General features: G+C 43.1%; 1 protein-coding gene across 1 annotated transcript in view; it reads left to right on the top strand.

Annotated features, from left to right (window-relative positions):
* SYNE2 (spectrin repeat containing nuclear envelope protein 2) overlaps positions 1–21,423 on the top strand; it is a 279,407-nt gene that overhangs the window by 106,745 nt on the left and 151,239 nt on the right. Inside the window, 10 exon segments of the mRNA XM_044271524.1 lie at positions 286–456; positions 1,038–1,188; positions 2,660–2,818; positions 4,090–4,251; positions 5,832–5,933; positions 7,109–7,264; positions 12,380–12,504; positions 12,591–12,897; positions 14,277–14,441; positions 17,796–20,159. Of these exon segments, the coding sequence (XP_044127459.1) occupies positions 286–456; positions 1,038–1,188; positions 2,660–2,818; positions 4,090–4,251; positions 5,832–5,933; positions 7,109–7,264; positions 12,380–12,504; positions 12,591–12,897; positions 14,277–14,441; positions 17,796–20,159 (3,862 nt within the window).

Genomic DNA, 21,423 nt, shown 5'->3' with positions numbered 1-21,423 from the left:
GCTCCATGAAGAACCTCAAAACTTAAAAATGTCTCGAGGCCACAACTTGCCTGAACAGCAAAAGAACAATGTGCACCCAAAAATACCTCCTGAAAATCTGCTATGTCTAGAGGTGGCCTTAGTGTTGCAATCACTAGCATTAACATGGTCCACCAGTCAAGTTTGTTGGACCACTTTTAGGACTGAAGGATCTCTTTAATGTACTATTGTTTTGTATTTTGTTATTATTCAGTTTGTTATATAATTTTGTGTTATAAAAGTTTTGTATCTCTATTTTTATTTTAGCATGAAATGTTTGATAACGCTGGAGAAAAAGTTGGAGACCTTTGGCAAAGTAAAGAAATCCATCTCTGATGCCTTTCAAGAGGTTTTTCAGAGTTCACAAAGAAAAGACTTGACTGGGTGTCAGGAGTGTGAGGAATTGTGGGAGGACACAAAGCAGCACCTTGCCCACAGGTATGGGCTGTCTATGGCTGTATGCATCTTATTGAACCGTGATGATCTTTGTGAGACATTTAACATTATAAGGCTTTCCCATTTTAGGCTTTTATGACATGTCCACACTTATCTCCAAAACAGGGGTCAGCAGGCTCCCCCTGGTGAGGTGGCTGATGACCACCGCATCCAGGCAGAGAATAAATGGAGAGGTGGCACTGGTCACGCATATGCGCGGCTCCCATCATTCACGTCTGTGGTTGATACGGAAACATTTGAGTATGCTTGCTCCACTAACTCCCATAGAAGTGAATGGAGAGAGTCATGCAGATGTGGGCCACATCACTGACCATTCACTGCCTGGATGCGGCAAAGTGACACTGAGATTGAAAGACTACCATTCTGGAGATAATTGTGAGACACAGAGGTGGGAACCATATCTATCAGACCTTTATTATATGCCTTCTGTATGTGCCATACATTTCTAACATGGGGATACCCCTTTAATGTTAGGGAGTTGCTATTGTTACAATGCAAGAGTTTTTTGACTTTGCATTTTTTTTTTACATCATGTATTTAGAGAACATTTGCTTCTTTTCCAGCAAAGAGGAGTGTGAAGTGATAATCGAACTCCTTCGCAAGTACCAGCATTACAGGACAACACTGACTTCTTTGATTCAGAAAACAGAGACTACAATTTCTCATCAGTCATCCTACATTGGAAAAGACAACCTTCATAAAAGGATGATGAAGGTAGTGTTATCGGGCACTGTTGACAAGCAAAAACTCATCATTAGGGTTGTCACTTTTTGGGTTCTAGGGCCACATTGTCAGATTGTGGTATATGGAGAGACTGAAATAAGACTTGTATGTATTAAATGGATTTTTGGGACTTTAATATTGATGACTTATCCTTGGGATAAGTCAATAGTGATGCTTGCAATGCCCAACCCAGGTCTAGCCTAAAGACTTCTGCAGGGTGTGTTCTCTTCCATATATACCTGATGCATAACACTGCTTCCTCCTCCCTGAAGTTAGCTCTTTGAACCAAATTTTTTACATAATTATTTTATTGGGGATTTCAATAACATATTATGGCTAGTTCACTAGTAGTAGGGTCTTAAGTAAAAAGCCATCCATGTACAATGACAAAAAAAAACTTAAACCAACCTAGTTCCTGTTCAGTTGTCTGTGGAGGGTTCGGCTAAAGCTGGTGCTTGCTTCAGTAACATGTATATTAAAACTGGAATGACACAGACAAGATTAGCAAAGCTAGAGTTAGACACTTGCTTGGCCAAGAGCCATCTCCCCCTACTTTCTCATGTGCACGCTTGGCATTTTAAGTCAGTAGAGCAAGCTACTGCCAGGTAGTTGTTGAAATCTAACATGCCCGATCCTCGTTTCGTCCGGCATCTGATATGAGATTGGGGAACAGTTCTGAAGCCCATCTACATTCTGCTGACATTTCATTAATATGTATGTGCAGCTTAAAGCAGTATTCCCACCCAGGACATATATGGCTTATCGATTGGGCCCAAAAGTGAATGAAGAGCAAGCCACGCATGTGCACCCACCCTATGGGACTTCTGAAAATAGCCAAGTGCTGGCTCAGCTATTTTCAAAAAGTCCCATGCGAGGTGTGCTCCTGTTCCCTTCGCGACCCCATTCTTGAGATATCAATGGGTCCCAGAGGTGGGATCCACACTTATCGGACATTGTGGCATATCCTTTTGCTATGCCCTAAATGTTGGGATGGGACAACCTCTTTATCTGTAGAATCAGGGTGCACAGAAAGCAAAGCTCTAAAAAAGGATAAGTCTAGGCCAGACTAGTGAATGCACACCCTTGGTGTGGGCATTTTTTTTCGATGTGGTCATTGAGAGAGTACATGGGGGTGTCATAAACACAATGAAAGTGTAATATGGTGCACACTGCATGGGGGAAATATACGGCATGTTGCAGCATTATTAATAAATCTCCTCCTGTATTTTGTGTGTTGATGATTCCATCATCTCTACTCTTTCTAGAAACCAAATCCACAATTTGACAGTAGGTGGCTCCATCTCCTTAAAAAACAAACATGAGCGACCACAATTCTCACTTCTAAGTGCAGACAGCCATCCTTAACTGGATTCGATTTACTATATTGATCTTTTTTTCAGTTTTTCTCAACCTTAAACTGATTTGTACAGTTTTTACAACTTTTAATTTGTTTTTATTGCAGGTCCAAGAGCTCAAGCAGGAGATTGAGGAACACTCCGAAAATGTAGACGAGATGAACACCATCTGCAAAAACCTACAGTTTCAGATCAGTAAGATAAAAAGATTTGAAGATGTGCCATTCCAGTCAGAAGCCAACACCCTCATCGACAAGTGGTTAGACGTAGGTATCCTTCATTACAACTCACCAAGGGGGATTCATCAATGTGTGGAAGACTTCTCTTAAACAATGAAACTGAATTCTACTGTTTATTTTCATACTCACTGGAGCTATGGGCAACTCCGACACCCGTTTCTTGAAATAGTTTTTACACAAATGTGTTGAGGATTTATTAATAATGGAAAATATGCCAATAAGCCATAAAGTTATCTAGAATTCACTTGGGAACTTACAGCGGCTAGCATGCTACACTCTGTATATGAGACAAGACTCCCTTTCTACAGTGGCTTCCCCATCTTGTTCATCTCTTGGCCTCGCATGTTTAGATTTGTGTGCGGTAAACAATCAATGTCCTGCTCCTAATATCTACTCAGCCATTGTGAAGCTGACCATAGATTTTAGATCCCTCCTGCAATTCCCCCCCTCCCCTTCCTTACACATGCATGTGCAGTGAGCCCCAGAGAAGACAGTGTTGAGGACGGGAGTGGTAGTGGCCCTGATGCAATGTTGTGTCGCGGTGTACTCCCTCAGGCGGTTGCTCCCTGGTGCAACGTAGAACTTCAGATACATTCAGCAATTTTCTAGCAACCAGTAAAGATGATGGAGGCAGGTTGGTTGGCTGCTGCTAAGCACTTGGGTCGTACTGGCCTAGCAACATTCTGGGTGATGGGTGTCTTTACTGTAGTCCCTCACTTTGCAGCAGTGTCTGGAGATTCTGGTTTTATCTGTTCACTCTGCTGTCAAACTTCTAAAGACTTCACTTGTGGAATGGAGAATAAATGATTACTCTGGAGAATCCGTGCCAGGAGCAGGAGCTCAAGCAGTGTGCTCCTTCTCCTCTGTTTCTGGACAGGAAATCCCCCTCCTGGCAGGACCCACTCCTGCCAACCATACCTTACTGGTAACCACAGACATAAAATACAACACAAAATACATAATATAATACACAACTAATCCTAACAATCAGCCAATTGGGACGAGATGGCCTGTGTGATGTGGAAGATACCACTGATATTGGAGGGGTTCTGACTACACTAAGAGACAGTGAAATCAGTAACATATGTCTAAGTGGATAGCAAAGTAACAATAAATGGACAAAAGGTTAATACAAAAAAAACTATTTTTTTTTATTTCCCTATTTCATTGCTGAATGTTATGTAAAAGATGAAAATATTCTGTAATCTGTAATAAATCTAAAATGTAATTTATTAGCATCATAAATGCTCATGTTTCACCATATGACTGTCTATTCTTCTTTGTGAAATATCCTTCAGGTATGTGAAAAACTTGACAGCTATAATGAAAACCTAAAAAGTGCTGTCTGCTTATGGAACAAAGTTCTTCATCTCTCACAAGAGCTGGAGCCATGGTTGGAAGGAAAAGTCAAGTGCCTTCAAAGTGCAAACCTCACAAGCGATGATATCCGATTGCTCCATGTAAATATTTCCTTATATAACTTATGTTTAAAAGTAATAATTTTTTATAATTTTCCTTTTATTTTTACTTTGTGAATAATAAAAAAAATCTGCTTCGACGTGGAAACTATCAACAAGCAGGTCAACTGTTTGATGGATCTCATTACTTATATTCTGTTCCTCTGTTAAGTTTTTGTGAATGCGCTTTCAGCAAATGACAATCCGTATAGCCTGGTTAATATATGATTACTTACACTGAGTAGTCACGTAAGCAGGACTATGTTAAGTAAGACTGTGTTCAGACATTGCGGTTTTAACACGTTTTCCGTCACGGTTTTATGACTTGGGAAATGCAAACAACAAAATCTTACTTCTATTGAGTTTAACAGAGGTAGTTTGTATGTTGCGATTATACAGTCTTTTCTTTTTTTTTTTTATATTATTTTGTCCTTTCTGATGCAGTAATTAAACTGTATATTTTATTCTGCTGACAAGAACTGAGAAAACTGCAACCATAATAGAAATGTGAAGTTTTTATTTTATTTGCTCAGACTACTCCAAACGCTGTGAATTTTTGTCCCATTTACCTACCTTTCATGTCAGTGCTTTCCTTCCCCTGTTCTCAGCATCACTGCATTCTGGCAGGATGTTTGTATGCAGAACTTCCTGTTTTCATCAGCTTCCTGCTGGGTTTCCAGCATGCTTTGCTCTGTAATTGTTCTCCGCTCCACCTGCCACACTGTTCTCTCTTCAGTAGTCACACCCCCTACACCTCCAGTCTCCATGTTAGCTAGGAGGAGCAAGCCCTGTGAAATATTATAATGCAAAGCATGGTGGGTTTGGTTAGAAAACTCATCAGGAAGCTGATTAGAACAGGATGTTCTACATGTAAACATCCTGCCAGAATGCATTGATGCCAAGAGCAGGGGAAGGAAAGTGCTGACAAAATGGGTATATGGGGAAAAAATATGCAGTGTTTGTACAGATAACAACAAATAACTTGTGAAACAAGAGAACCCCTTTAAAGGTTATGGACACCTTTTGGGAAATTTCTTCACATGAGCCGTCAGCTGAACTGACACTCTGCACGCAGACTGATTTTTAACCCCTGTATATCCAAAATGGCTGAAATATTTTAGTTAAGACCAATTGAAAAATTATATTTTAGCCCCAAACAAGTAAGATGCAAAAATTGTCCTAAAGGTGTCCATAGCTTTTAAAAATAATTCTTTAAAATTTTGCAGAAATCTTTAAAATTTGTGGCCAACAGCCATCGCATCTAGTGGTAACGTCACAAGGTCAAGTGGCCTCATTGACTAATAACGCTACCCTGTTTATAAACCATACAGACCCACATTCCTTTCACAACAGTACATTGTTATATAAAGAGAGCATTGAGTAGAAACGCATAACAAGAGTTAATTCACCAATTATAATTATGCTAATGCGTTGAGAACAAATAATTCTCAGTTAGACTAATTGCATATACTGCTGAGGATTTTCAGAAGCCAATCCCATCCGGTGTTCGCTTTGAGTGACTACAAATTTAATTGAACAAATTATGTTAAATAAATAAAAAATATAATTTTGCTTTGCTTCAGACTGAGCTCCAGAGTCAAGAGAAACGTCTGGAGGAAATCACTAAGAAATCCACAGAAATACAGAAACTTTTACAAACTGACGAACTTCCCTTTGAACTACAGGTAAAAAAAAATGCATATTTCACAATTTGTGAGCCCATATGTTGCCAGTCATCTAGGAAAGTAGTGATAGTGGGGCAGTTTCTCTTCTGTCCCTTAGTATAATGGGATGCGATGCGCAGTATTTGCACTGTTGTAGATGGCAGATATCCAGTTCTATTGTGCTGCACTCAGATCTAAATCGTTATACACTACAGTTTAAAGCAGGCATGTCCAAACTGCGGCCCTCCAGCTGTTGCAAAACTACAACTCCCAGGATGCCTGGATAGCTTACAGCTATTAGGGCATGCTGGGAGTTGTAGTTTTGCAACAGCTGGAGGGCCGCAGTTTGGACATGCCTGGTTTAAAGGAACACTCCAGGCATTACTGACATGCTATGCTGTGACTAGAGTTATAAAACTCCCCTGACTTACAGTGTCTAAACTATCTGTGTGTGCTGTGTGCAGAATCTCCAGTGTATCCTGAGAGAGGCAACTTCACACTTCTCCCTCCTGCTTATAAAGGCGCATTTACATGCTCTGAGGAGAAGCCAATTGTCGGTTAGGAAGTGTTCCTTCCAGATAGTTGGCTGCTTGTTGAGTTGGGTGGAGGTCAAGTGCTGCATTTACATGCAGGGATCACCTCCACAGTATGAGGATGAGTGATAGTTGCAGCTATCGCTTGTCCCCATACAAAATAATTTCTCCTGGGCAGCAGAGCGCTGTTTAGACAGTACGATCTGCTGCCTGGGAACGATGATTGAGGTGTCATTCCACCCGATGAATGATCGGCACTTTTAGATGGGCATATTATAGCCAACGAGCGTTCGTAGGAACGTTCATTCCCAATGATAGGCCCAATCTTCGGGCCATGTAAATCTACTCTAAGAGTGGACAGGGAGAAACCTATCAAAAGCAGAAGGCGGGGAGACAGGCTGAAGCTGCATCTTGTCTCATCTAGGGCACTTGTTGTCCTTAGATAAGACTCAGAACAGAATAAGTGCAGTGTGATGAGGCTTCCTTTGGGAGGGCCGTTTGTCCATAGCATGACACAGAGATTCTGTCTTTGCTTCCCTTTAATACTTGTGTCATACTTAGGCATAACACAGTGCTTACTTTTTTGCACAGGGTGTTCCTTTTACGTAACTTCAAAAATAATATTCACAATTGATTTTAACCTTTTTATCCTTTATAACTCAGGTCATAAATACATCACTGGGGAATAAAATCACTGTATTATCTGCAATTGTGGTCGAAAAATCTGGAAATGAGGATTTATCACTTGTGGCACCAGCGTGGGATTCAACAGATAGCAGTTCGGTGGCTGCGGAATTACCACAGATTACAAGATATGAGGTAAATCCTACATGTGTATACATGGCCGTGCACTAATATTATAGACCTGTGTTCACATATAGCAGAATTAAATTTGGAAGAGGCTAAAATCATGGCAATGCCACACACTGACGAGATGTGTTTCTATCTGCTAAACACAACTGCAATACCTGGGGTCATATGGGCGGTGCCGCAGCCTTGCAGAGTCAGGGGAGTCCTCGCTATGGGCATGTCACGTTAGGGTGTGGGAGGGAAACACCACACCGAACATAGGAGGGAAAGGGATGAGGGAATAAGGCCTGGAAACTAGAGAAAGGAGATGGACACCTCCTAGTAAAACCCTAACCAAGGTCCTGACTAACTACCAGTATGAACAGACCCCAGAGGTAGGTGAGTTCATACACAGGACTACCTAATCTCCTAACTCACCCTATAGGGGACCCTGGTCATAATGTAAGGACTGAGACAACCTGTTCCTCCAAAAGGAAGGACGAACAGGAGTCTCCCTCAGGCCTTAATACAAATGACAGGGAAATGCAGCACACAAAATAACCCAAACAAAATACAAAAGGGAAAGAAAACACTTAACTTCAAGTGGCTATGGCAGCACCAGGACCTCAGCCGAGATCCACACACCAGCTATCCACAACTCAAACTGAAGCCATAAACCGCATAGCATAGTGGGAGAAACAACCATAAATAGAGAAGGTTAAATGACCCTAATAGCCACACCTGGGGAAAGAAGGTGCGACAAGCACCAGAAACAACGCAGACGTCATTTGATCCAAACGGAAAACATGTTGGATCAAACCACGTGTTTCCAGTCTCGCCGATCTCCTGCCACCTGTCGCGGGAACGTCCATGACAAAGCACACCTCCTTCAGGCTGATGGAAATTCCACCCCGGGTTCTGACGTCAGCGCTTGCGGTTCTAAAAATTCTAGCAAGGGGACTATGTCAATCGGCCCCCGAGGAGGTATGCTTACAAAGAGGGCTCCGTGACTCTGCAAGGCTGCGGCACCGCCCACATGACTCCAAGCATGTGGCGTACATCACTATTAGGGCTCATACAAAGGACCGTATGTATCTTATGGTCTGCAAAACATTGATCCGCAAATAAAACGGATGACATGTGTGACATATGTGTTGTTTTTTTTTTTTTCCGGATCCATTGTAACAATGTCAGTCCTTGTCCGCAAAACGGACAAGAATAAGGACATGTTATATTTTTTGCGGAACAGACGGAATGCACACGGAGTAATTTCCTTTTTTTTGCGGACTCGTTGAAGTGAATGGTTCCGCATACGGGACTCAGAAAAACGGAACGGACACGGACAAAAAATACATTTGTGTGCATGTCCCCTTAAATTTATCTTTTTTGAAAAAAGGGACAGAGGCATGGCTGAAATGATGATCCCGTTTTAGGCGGCAGCTAATCAAAAATGAAATCCTCAGCCCAATCTGTGACAAATTTGCATGTAACTCACGGGTATTTTGATACTGATTTTGCAGCTGCAAATTACTACTTATGAGTTATCCTAAGGCCTTGTTCACATGGCGGATTTTGCAGATGGATCTTGGCCCATATTACTCACCAAAACCCACTTGGAATCCGCTCTCAATCTGCCTCCCGCTGGCGTGAATTCCATGTGAAAATTTCCAATGATATCAGTGGCTTGCCTAAGCATATGTTTTCACATGGCAGATTTTGCCACTGGAAAAATTCACTGTGAAATCCGCAGCAAAAATCTGAGGCTGATGTTCTAGTTTCTGTCAGGGTTTTGCAATTTTATGAAGGGTGCCTTAAACAGATATTCACCTCATGCTAAGCTATGTCCGCAGCTATGTCCAAAGGTAGGAATACCCCTTGATTCTCAAAGCTATGGGGTTCACATCACGTTTTATGCCTCTGTTTGCCGTATACGTTAGAAAAAAGGATAGAAGAACCTGGTAAAAAAACATATACTTTTTTGGGCAATGGTAAAAAAAAAAGTATACATTTTTTTTTACAATGGAACTCTATGGTGAACGGATTCCACAGTGTGACGTCAGTCTGAGGCATCCGTTTAACGTATACGTTTTTTATATATACAGGTCCTTCTAAAAAAATTAGCATATTGTGATAAAGTTCATTATTTTCTGTAATGTACTGATAAACATTAGACTTTCATATATTTTAGATTCATTACACACAACTGAAGTAGTTCAAGCCTTTTATTGTTTTAATATTGATGATTTTGGCATACAGCTCATGAAAACCCAAAATTCCTATCTCAAAAAATTAGCATATCATGAAAAGGTTCTCTAAACGAGCTATTAACCTAATCATCTGAATCAACTAATTAACTCTAAACACCTGCAAAAGATTCCTGAGGCTTTTAAAAACTCCCAGCCTGGTTCATTACTCAAAACCGCAATCATGGGTAAGACTGCCGACCTGGCTGCTGTCCAGAAGGCCATCATTGACACCCTCAAGCAAGAGGGTAAGACACAGAAAGAAATTTCTGAAGGAATAGGCTGTTCCCAGAGTGCTGTATCAAGGCACCTCAGTGGGAAGTCTGTGGGAAGGAAAAAGTGTGGCAGAAAACGCTGCACAACGAGAAGAGGTGACCGGACCCTGAGGAAGATTGTGGAGAAGGACCGATTCCAGACCTTGGGGGACCTGCGGAAGCAGTGGACTGAGTCTGGAGTAGAAACATCCAGAGCCACCGTGTACAGGCGTGTGCAGGAAATGGGCTACAGGTGCCGCATTCCCCAGGTCAAGCCACTTTTGAACCAGAAACAGCGGCAGAAGCGCCTGACCTGGGCTACAGAGAAGCAGCACTGGACTGTTGCATGTCATTCGGAAATCAAGGTGCCAGAGTCTGGAGGAAGACTGGGGAGAGGGAAATGCCATAATGCCTGAAGTCCAGTGTCAAGTACCCACAGTCAGTGATGGTCTGGGGGGCCATGTCAGCTGCTGGTGTTGGTCCACTGTGTTTTATCAAGGGCAGGGTCAACGCAGCTAGCTATCAGGAGATTTTGGAGCACTTCATGCTTCCATCTGCCGAAAAGCTTTATGGAGATGAAGATGTCATTTTTCAGCACGACCTGGCACCTGCTCACAGCGCCAAAACCACTGGTAAATGGTTTACTGACCATGGTATTACTGTGCTCAATTGGCCTGCCAACTCTCCTGACCTGAACCCCATAGAGAATCTGTGGGATATTGGGAAGAGAAAGTTGAGAGACGCAAATCCCAACACTCTGGATGAGCTTAAGGCCGCTATCGAAGCATCCTGGGCCTCCATAACACCTCAGCAGTGCCACAGGCTGATTGCCTCCATGCCACGCCGCATTGAAGCAGTCATTTCTGCAAAAGGATTCCCGACCAAGTATTGAGTGCAGAACTGAACATAATTATTTGAAGGTCGGATGAAATATGCTAATTTTTTGAGATAGGAATTTTGGGTTTTCATGAGCTGTATGCCAAAATCATCAATATTAAAACAATAAAAGGCTTGAACTACTTCAGTTGTGTGTAATGAATCTAAAATATATGAAAGTCTAATGTTTATCAGTACATTACAGAAAATAATGAACTTTATCACAATGTGCTAATTTTTTGAGAAGGACCTGTATATGTTAAACGGATGGAAAAAACGCAATGTGAACCCAGCCTAATGCCTACGTTCTCACCTTGGGCATGCCTGCCATGTGTCTAGGGCAGTGATGGCTAACCTCCTGCACTCGAGAGAGATGTGGTGAAACTACGACTCCCAGCATGCTCCATTCATTTCTATGTAGTTCTGAGAACAGCCAAGTAAGTGCACATCTTGGAAGTCGTAGTTTTGCCAAAGCTGGAGTGCCGGAGGTTAGCGATCACTGGTCTAGGGGGTACTTTTTCTGTCCACATACTTTTATTCTCAACACAGTAAGGTCCCTTTCACACTGGTGCGAATTCCACGCGGGTGCAATGCATGAGGTGAACGCATTGCACCCGCACTGAATCCGCACCCATTCACTTCAATGGGTCTGTGCAGATGAGCGGTGATTTTTACGCATCACTTGTGCGTTGTGTGAAAATCGCAGCATGTTCTATATTCAGCGTTTTTCATCAACGCAGGCCCCATAGAAATGAATGGAACTGCGTGAAAATCGCAAGCAAGTGCGGATGCGGTGCGATTTTCACGCATGCCTGCTAGGGGATGATGTTAGTAAATTTATTAAAGTCTATTCACTGTAATATTTTCCCTTATAACATGGTTATAAAGGAAAATAATAGCATTCTTATTACAGAATGCTTGGTAAAATGTTGCTTGAGGGGTTAAAAAATAAAAACAACTCGCTTCATCCTCTTGATCACGCATCCGGCATCGTCTTCTTTCTTCTACTTTGAGGACCTGCAAAAGGACCTCTGATGACATAATCGCGTTCACCACGTGAGCGCAGTGACGTCAGTGCAGGTCCTGCTGAATGAAGATAAAAGGATCTTCTATCTTCATTCAGCAGGACCTGCGCTGATGCGTGGTGAGCGCGATTATGTCATCAAAGGTCCTTTTGCAGGTCCTCAAGGAAGAAGAAAGAAGACGATGCCGGCTGCGCGATCAAGTGGATGAGGTGAGTTAATTGTTTTTATTTTTTTTAACCCCTCAATGGACATTTTACTTAGCATTCTGTATTAGGAATGCTATTATTTTCCCTTATAACCATGTTATAAGGGAAAATAATAACATCTACACATCACCGAATCCAAACCCGAAGAAGTTCGGGTCTGGGTACCACATTCCGCTTTTTATCACGCGCGTGCAAAACGCATTGCACCCGCGCGATAAAAACTGAACAATGCAACGCAATCGCAGTTTCCCGCAATGCACCCGCAACGCATCCGGAGCAAATCCGGGACACCCTTCTGAAAGAGGCCTAAGGGGTACTTGGCTTAGGAACATTGAAAAATGTTCTAATTTTCTGGGACAGTGAATGCAAGCTATTTTTCCCTGTTATCAGCCCCTCCAAGGTAGAAAGAGTGGTTGCCTGTTATGTACTTCAATAGGATGTTACCGTAAAGTCCACAAAAATGTCTGATCCCATGAATACTGCTTCATGTGTTATTTCTGTCCAGTTTGTCACTTTTTCCATACATTTTTATACCTACTAGCCTGTAAACGGAGAGCCACAAGCTCTGACACAACTGGAGACCTCTGGTATGGAGGTAGAGGCTGAGGCTCCACCGAAAGAGAGACAGCAAAGTCCTGCCACAACTCTGGTGGAGGAACCCAACAGGTACCAAACTTATTGTAGATTGTTGTGTTGTTAGATAAATCCCTGCATCTTATGTTCACTAATACAAACATTGCTCTTTCACGTAGGGATGACGTTCAGGAGCAACCACAAGGAGAGGAAAGGAGTGAATATTTAGAAGCTATAAGACCGAAGCTGGCAGAGCTACAGAAGAGACGGGAAAAGCTAAGCATGGCCCTTCTGCCTCGATTACAGGACAATGTAAAACAGCTGGCCAGTTTCAGAGAGCTTCTCCAGGAAAGTCAGGACATGATGTGTGCATTAGAAGATTCAATGTCAAAGGAGTTATCTCCTGCTGCTTCTTACAGTCCTGGACTTCATGGTCACTGGCTGGAAATCAAGATGCTACTGGAAACATTAATTTTGGAATTGCAGGTAAGAATATTTTTTCTCTACTGGTGGTGAGGTTGGCTGAATTTGCACCTTAAAGGGGTTAATCAACCACTATAATGCCCCCCCCAAATGCCTTGGCCCCTCATACTGGTCATACTTACCTCTCTCTCTGGCACCTGTGTCGCTTCTGATGCCCGCACAGCTGCTGCTGCATCTCCCAGTCGCGCGGATCAAAACGTCCAGCAACAGGGGAGCAGCCAATAGCTGGCCGTGACGGGAACGAGCCCCCGTAGCATCGCGGGTGACGCCAGGGAGGCTTGTCCCCGTCGCGACCTGCTATTGGCTGCCCCATCCATTGCCCGATGGTTTGATCCGCACGACAGGGAGATGCAACAGTGGCCGTGGGCATTTTGGGGAGCATTATAGTGGTTGGATAACCCCTTTAAGGTTACATCCACATGTAAAATAATTTACAGTAAAAAATCCACAGTGTTTCAGTCCCTTAAATGGTACTAGCCTTTCAACATACAATATTTTGAATAAATCAATAGTACTGGTGAATACAAGAAACTTTGTAATATATCTTATCAAAGAAAATGCTTCTTTCTCTCTCTAGCAGCTCATTCCTCCCCTCCCCTCTCTGTAGACATCTATAAACTCTGTGTGTGTGTTTCTCTGCACTTCCTCATCTGATATCGTCAAACTTTGTAGTGATGCATATCCTACTGGTATTCATACGTTTTCAGGAGGAATAACAGAGGAACAGCACAACACAGAGGGCCAGTTCTTCTAAGACCAGTCTTAGTACAGAGTCCACTGGCGTAAGGTGCAACAAAATTATTAAGAGGTGCACTCCACTTTATTATTTTGTTGCATCTTGGGAGGACTATGCAACAGAAAAGAATTCTATAATATGGCAGTTTTCTGGAGCACACAAAAGTAAATGTGTCAGGCCTTGTAGGTCCTGCCCTCCCCTTTCACACCCCACCTATTTTTTTGAAAAGTGGCAAGCATGTCGTGTCGTACATGAGCAAAAAGTTGCAATTTTTTGCTCAAAAATTGGCAACTTTTTGATGCAAAATTTCTGGTGCAGAGGATTGATACTAAGATGCTCCAGAATTGATATATTATTGGAAACCCATATCTGTTCCATTGCTGTGCCAACCCCTACGGGAACTATGTGGTTTCCGTGACGGACTATTACACCACAATGCCAAGCAATGACTAAACAGAACTGGAGACAACTTGACATAAGAAGGCGAGTCAAGAACTTATTGGTGATGTATTTACATCTTCGATAGACATCCCCTTCAGAATGGGTTTTCAGTGGTGCCCCCATCTGCTTTGTGCTGGAGGAATACTTAATCGCATACACCTATAGAATATACACTTGCCCAATTATTCCTTCTTCTTATTTCTAGGATTCAATGCAGTTACTGGAAAGGCACCTCGAAGGACACCGGCAATATGAAAGTCTCTCCGCCACCCTGAATGACAAAATGACAAGTTTTTATGAAGAGCTTCTTAATTTTAGCCGCTCATCACGGGAAAACGCACCGTGCGAGCTGAAGAGACAGAAATTACAGGTGCAATTGTCTGTGATAATACATTTCTCAATAGAACATTGCTCAATTAGGAAGGCTCCTGGATATATAACCTTTGAAACGCACTATATTCAGGGAGAAAATTGTCTTGAAACAGGGGTAGTTTAATTTTTTTTTTGTACCAGAGTAGCCCTTTTTGCAATGCAACTCGGGTCATTGCTTGTCAGATAAAAAGCTTATAAGAAAGTCACAAAGGGAGATTCTAATGTCTCATACTCGTGGAAAAGAACATGGGAGCAGCCAATCTGTCCAAATTCTACCTGAAATGGAGCAGTTATCCTCTTCTGCTTTTCAGCTGGACCCTCACACATTAATGTCTGTCTCTTCTATGTAAATCGAAAATCCTCAGCGTTTCCTCTTTCTTTGCTTTCTCTCTTCACTCCCGCGTCCTCTCCTTTCACTTATTTCTCTGGGAGGTTGGCATTTAGTTGTTTTTTATTATTCTGCGCAACATTTTTATGATATTTTAATTTCTTCAAAATTTTCTTTATTTTATATCACTTCCTTTTTCCTTTTTTATGCAGACTTCACTTTATAACTCTTTGCTATTGTCGCGTTATCATTTTTTGCCTTCTTTTATTTTGTATATTGGAAATTCCACTCAGTAATTACCATTGCATTACATAAAACAATGCATCCAGCTCAATCATCTCACAGCCTAAACTAACTGGGATGGAAGAAGCCTACTTCGCAGTACTTAGCGGAGGTATAACTTCAAGCTTCTTGGCCCTGATGATAAATCGGTAACGGGTCCTTCAACGACCATTGCCATTTATAATACTGATGTCTTCTTATGTGGCAGATGGACCTTTGACTCCTCTCAGGTGTGACTGCTGCATTTGCACCCCTATAGCTACACCCCTATACTTGCTAAAAACTGACCTAATCCCTGATTGTGGGATCACAAGAATTAATTTAACCCTTTAATGGCCCCCCGCTGTCTTTTGTCGTCACTATTTTAGAGGGAGCGGGGCACTTCTGAGAGTACTCATTCTCAAAAATGTACCATTGGTTCTTATAGCAGCCTTTTGCTGTACATCCAGGATCGGAGGTAGCTCCAATCCCGACTGTTAACCCTTTGATTGCTGCAGTCTGTGACGGTGGCATGATCAAAAGGGATTTCCCTCTCGGATTGTGTCCCAGTGATCTGATCGGAGGCTGGTGAGTACTCTGCAGGCAGCTCTGGAGAACTGGAAAGGTCCCCAGGACGACAAGGACGCCATATAGACACCAAGCATAATCTATTAGCATACAAGGCACTTATTCCTTAATAAAATTTCAAAAAGTGTAATAATACACTTTATTTAAAAATAAAAAACTAGCAAAAATAATAAGCTATTGTTTTATATAAAAAATACATGTTATTGTGCACACAAGCAAAAGAGGGACTACACTTACTAGCTATCCACAGTGTAAACAAAGTAATAAAAAGAAATATCAAAAATCACTATATTTGCATTGATAAACAAAGTAATTATATGTACTTTTAAACAACACCCAAAAAATGCATTTCACCCACATAAACCTAGGCCTTAGGCCTATTGCACACGACCGTATGGCTTTTTCAGTGTTTTGCGGTCCGTTTTTCATGGATCCGCTGTTCCGTTTTTTGTTTCCGTTGTGTTTCCGTTTCTGTTCCGTTTTTCCGTTCCGTTTTTCCGTATGGAATATACAGTATACAGTAATTACATAGATAAAATTGGGTTGGCCATAACATTTTCAATAGATGGTTCAGGAAAAAACGGAACGGAAACGGAAGACATACGGATGCATTTCCGTATGTGTTCCGTTTTTTTTGCGGATCCATTGACTTGAATGGAGCCACGGACTGTGATTTGCGGGCAATAATAGGACATGTTCTATGTTAAAACGGAACGGAAAAACGGAAATACGGAAACGGAATGCATACGGAGTACATTCCGTTTTTTTTGCGGAACCATTGAAATGAATGGTTCCGTATACGGACCGTATACGGAACGCAAAAAACGGCCAGTAAACGGGAAAAAAAAACGGCCGTGTGCATGAGGCCTTATACAGCCATGTCATTGAAAAGAAAAAAAGTTACGGCTGCTTAAACATGGAGAGGCAAACAATAAAAAAATAAAAAAAGCTGGTCATTAAGAGGTTAAAGGGGTTTTCTGAGACTTTTAAACTGATGACTTATCCTCTGGATACATCATCAGTATCTGATCGGCAGAGTCTGACACCCGGGACCCCGCCGATCAGCTGGAGAAGGCACCGGTGCTCGCAGTAGTGCCGCGGCCTTCTCTCTGTTCACCGTACATTGTATAGTGGTTGTGTTTACAGCTCGGCCCCATTTACCTCCACTGAGATTCCTCCAGTCCTTTCAACCTTCTCCAGCAGCAAGAAATGGGTAGTTATGTGAGTTTTACTAATTTTATTAGTATGGGTGTGATTGCCATTCTCCGTCTCCCTGTGCTGCCTTTGGTCGAGCATGCATGTTTATCGCCATTGAGAAGGGATAAGCAGCTTCAAATACCTGTGGATCTGCCTTAAATGTCTGAAATAGGAATACCCCTTTAATGTAATGCTACTAGAGAAGAAAAAAAACATGTAAAAGGGTTGTCTGCCTTATAAAATTGCCTTAGGGGTAGAGGTCTCATATTTAGGATCCTCCTCTATTGGGAGCTCCTACAAAAAGCATCTCTTGCCCTGGAGGATGCAACACATCCATATATTACACGGACATCCCATTGATTTCAAATTGAACTTTTCAATACTTAGTTTCCCCTGTGGGGGCGCTGCAGGTAAATTAAATACTTGCTTCTGGGTTACCTAACAGAGGATAGCTTATTCTTAGGGGATCCAGCAGTGGAACAACTTATGATCAATTTATTGTCTGAGGACCCTTTCTAACAAAAAAGGGATTGTCCAAAGCACACAACAACCCTTTAAGGGCTCATTCATACGTCCGTTGTGCCGCCGTTGCAATTTTCTGTCCCCAGTGCACGGGCAACGTCCGTTCAGCGGCCGGGACGGATCCAGACCCATTCAACTTGAATGAGTCCGTGATCCGTCCGCACCGCAAAAAATATGTTCTATTTTTTTGCGGTGCGGAGGTACGACCAGAAACGCCACGGAAGCGCTCCGTAGTGCTTCCATGGCGTTCCGATTTGTGATTGCGGACCCATTCAAGTGAATGCGTCTGCATCCATGATGCAGAGTGCACACGGGCCGTGTGCATAAACCCTAACATTAAGAACTTGTCCACTTGTTATGTCCTATAGGCAGTAAGAGTGTGTTTCTAGGTTTTCGATATGTGTCTTTGACTTTGAGTTGACTTTTTCCTTTGCAATGTCTTTTTGTGTGTTGTAGGCTTTGCGTGACCAATATGAAGGTTTGCAGAGTGATCTAGATCAGGTGTCCCAGCTAGCAGAAAATGTAAAGCAGACCTGCTCTTCAAAGGGAGTTGCAAGGATCCAGGAGGCGATGGACATGCTTCACAGCAAAATGAGAGGATACTTAGAGCGAATAGATCATCTGACGCAAGTGATAGAGCAGCCTCCTGTGATTGAGAAGCGCAAGGTGAAGAAGACCAAGAAAGGATCTAAGAAGAAGTTAGAGCATCAAAGGTCAGCCGAGGAAACTTCACTGAAAGCTGAGGACAACTTGGTGAAGGCTACAGTGTCATCTCTAGTACAGCCTTCTGTGCCCACCGCGGCCCAAGCCACGGAGAATGCTTCTGTGCAGGATGTAGTGCAACCTTTAGCACAAGATGCAGAGGATTTATCATTGCGTCCTCAAGTGGAGAGTTCAGTACATTTGACAGAGGAACATATGTTACAGTCTTCAGGAGAACCATCTGTACAATCTGCTCAGGATTTCTTTGAGCTTTCAGCAGGGGAACCTCAGCGCATATCTGCTTTGAAGAAGTTAGTACAGACTAGGGTAGAGGTTTTGGTTCAGCCTTCAGTGGGACATTCAGGACAATCCTCTTTAAAACAATCTTTGCAGTCTACACTCGAAAATTCAATGCAGTTTGCAATGGAAACTGTAGCACAGCCAATTCTGAAAACTTCAAAGCATCCTGAAGATGAAACCTCCAAGTTATCTGATATGAAATTAGCAGAGCAATCTGCAGTTGTACCTCCAGAACAAACTCCTCTAAAACTGTTGGTGCAGCCTACAATAGATCCATCTACGCACCTGACAGAAGAACCATTAGTGCAGCCTACAATGCATCCATCTATGCACCTGACAGAAGAACCATTAGTGCAGCCTACAATGCATCCATCTATGCACCTGACAGAAGAACCATTAGTGCAACCTACAATGCATCCATCTATGCACCTGACAGAAGAACCATTAGTGCAGCCTACAATGCATCCATCTATGCATGCTCTAGAAAAACCAGTGCAGCCTGCAGAAGAGCCGTCAGTGCAGCCTGCAGAAGAGCCGTCAGTGCAGCCAGAAGAAGAACCGTCAGTGCAGCCTACAGAAGAGCCATCAGTTCAACCTACATTAGAACAGGTAGTGCAACCTGCAGAAGAACTGTCACTGCAGCCTACAGTAGAACAGTCAGTGCAGCCTACAGGAGAACAATCGATGCAGCCTGCAGAAGAGCCGTCAGTGCAGCCTGCAGAAGAGCCATCAGAGGAGCCTGAAGAAGAGCCGTCAGAGGAGCCTGCAGAAGATCCGTCAGTGCAGCCTACAGAAGAACCGTCAGTGCAGCCTACAGAAGAACCGTCAGTGCAGCCTGCAGAAGAACCGTCACTGCATCCTACAGTAGAACTGTCACTGCAGCCTACAGGAGAACAATCGATGCAGCCTGCAGAAGAGCCGTCAGTGCAGCCTGCAGAAGGGCCGTCAGTGCAGCCTGCAGAAGAGCAGTCCGTGCAGCCTGCAGAAGAGCCGTCAGTGCAGCCTGCAGAAGAGCCGTCAGTGCAGCCTGCAGAAGAGCCGTCAGTGCAGCCTGCAGAAGAGCCGTCAGTGCAGCCTGCAGAAGAGCCGTCAGTGCAGCCTGCAGAAGAGCCGTCAGTGCAGCCTGCAGAAGAGCAGTCAGTGCAGCCTGCAGAAGAACCGTCAGTGCAGCCTGCAGAAGAGCAGTCAGTGCAGCCTGCAGAAGAGCCATCAGTGCAAATAGTGGAACCTTCAATGCTTTCAGATGTTAAACATTTGGAAGAGCCTACCTCAGATCAATCTGTTGTAGTATCTTCAGTGCACTTTGAGCTGGAACCTTCAGTCCAATCTAACATTTCAATAGTAGAACAAGACACAGTAGAAATACCAAGACACCCTACAGTAAAGCCAACAGAAACCACTGCTGTGCACCATACAGAAACCTCCGTTCTGTCTATAGAAAACCATTTAGTGCAAAATATAGAACCCCTTTCATCAGGGTCTTCATCAAATCTTCCTACGCATGAATCTTTATTACAATCTAAAGAACAGTCTGTATTACAACCTTCTGTGCAGCATAGAAAAGGACTTAAAACGCAGTCTGCACATTCAAAGGAGGCGCTTGTGGAGGCTTCAGTGCAAATGACAGCAAACACTGCTGCAGAACTCACTTCTGTTCCATCGGATTTTGTACAATCTGTGCTGGAAGCTGTAGGAAAACCTATAGATCCTTATACACTGCAGCCCACAGACCAATCCGAGAATCAATCTGTGCCGAAACCCACCGACACTGGGAGTGCAAAGGAAAAGAAATCTTCAAAAAGCAGAAAGAAAAAAAAGGTAACATCAGGACAAACAAGCTTTTTGTATTGATTCTTGTAAAAATAAAAAAATAAAAATGGATACCAGCATTTTCCCCTCTATTGTGATTCAGGCCGGCTCTCTTCCTTGGGCTACTTTCACACTAGCGTTTTTTGCGGATCCGTCATGGATCTGCAAAAACGCTTCAGTTACAATAATACAACCGCATGAATCCGTCATGAACGGATCCGGTTGTATGTCTTCTATAGCCATGACGGATCCGTCTTGAACACCATTAAAAGTCAATGGGGGACGGATCCGTTTGCTATTGTGTCAGAGAGAAAACTCATCCGTCCCCATTGACTTGCATTGTGAATCAGGACGGATCTATCTTGCTCCGCACCACATCGCGGACAGAAAAACACTGCTTGCAGCATTATTCTGTCCGCGATGGGGAAACAACCAAATGCATTCTGGTGCGCTCCGTTTTGTTCAGTTTTGTCCCTCTTGACAATGAATGGGGATAAAATGGAAGCGTCTTCCCCCGCTAATGTGAAAGTAGCCTCAGCCATTTCCTGCATTTTGCAGCATCATTGGTGACTTCTAGTTACTGTGCCCAAGGGAGGACCAGGTATTTAAAGAGGCCATAGAAAAAATTAAATAAAAGTGGCCCCATGTTGTAGGCGGGTCCAAATTGACAAAAGGCAGCCCCAAATACCACAGTGCAGAAGAATATACCGCCACCTCTGTGGCAGACAGTATCACCGTCCTGAGGATAGTGACACAGTTCAATGCAGGAGGGCATTTGCTGCCTGTTACTCCTAGCATTTAAAGGGGTTGTCCGGGCTTTTACTAAATATGACCTATCCTAAGGATATCAGATCAGCGGCAGTCTGACACCCCCAGTGATCAGCTGTATGAGGAGACCGCGCGCGCAGCGCGCACATGCCATCTTTCATCTCTCTTCCTGTTCATGGCTGCTGTCTATGGAAAAAAGTGGACAGGAAGAGAGAAGGGAGGCAGCACTTGCTCACTGAGCACGCCATCTCCTCATACCGCTGATCAGCGGCGGTGCTGGGTGTCGGATCGCCGCCACTGTTTTTGATGACCTATCCTGAGGAAAGGTCATCAATAGTAAAAACCCAGACAACCCCTTTAATTAAGGTCTCTTTCACACGACCGTATGGCTTTTTCAGTGTTTTCCGGTCCGTTGTTCCGTTGTGTTTCCGTTTCCGTTCCGTTTTTCCGTATGGCATATACAGTAATTACATTAAATAAATTGGGCTGGGCATCAAATTTTCAA

Source organism: Bufo gargarizans, chromosome 11, assembly GCF_014858855.1.
Source record: "Bufo gargarizans isolate SCDJY-AF-19 chromosome 11, ASM1485885v1, whole genome shotgun sequence".
Classification (NCBI taxonomy): Eukaryota; Metazoa; Chordata; class Amphibia; order Anura; family Bufonidae; genus Bufo; species Bufo gargarizans.
Note: the sequence above shows the minus strand (reverse complement) of the source record. Positions and strands in the feature narration are given on the sequence as shown.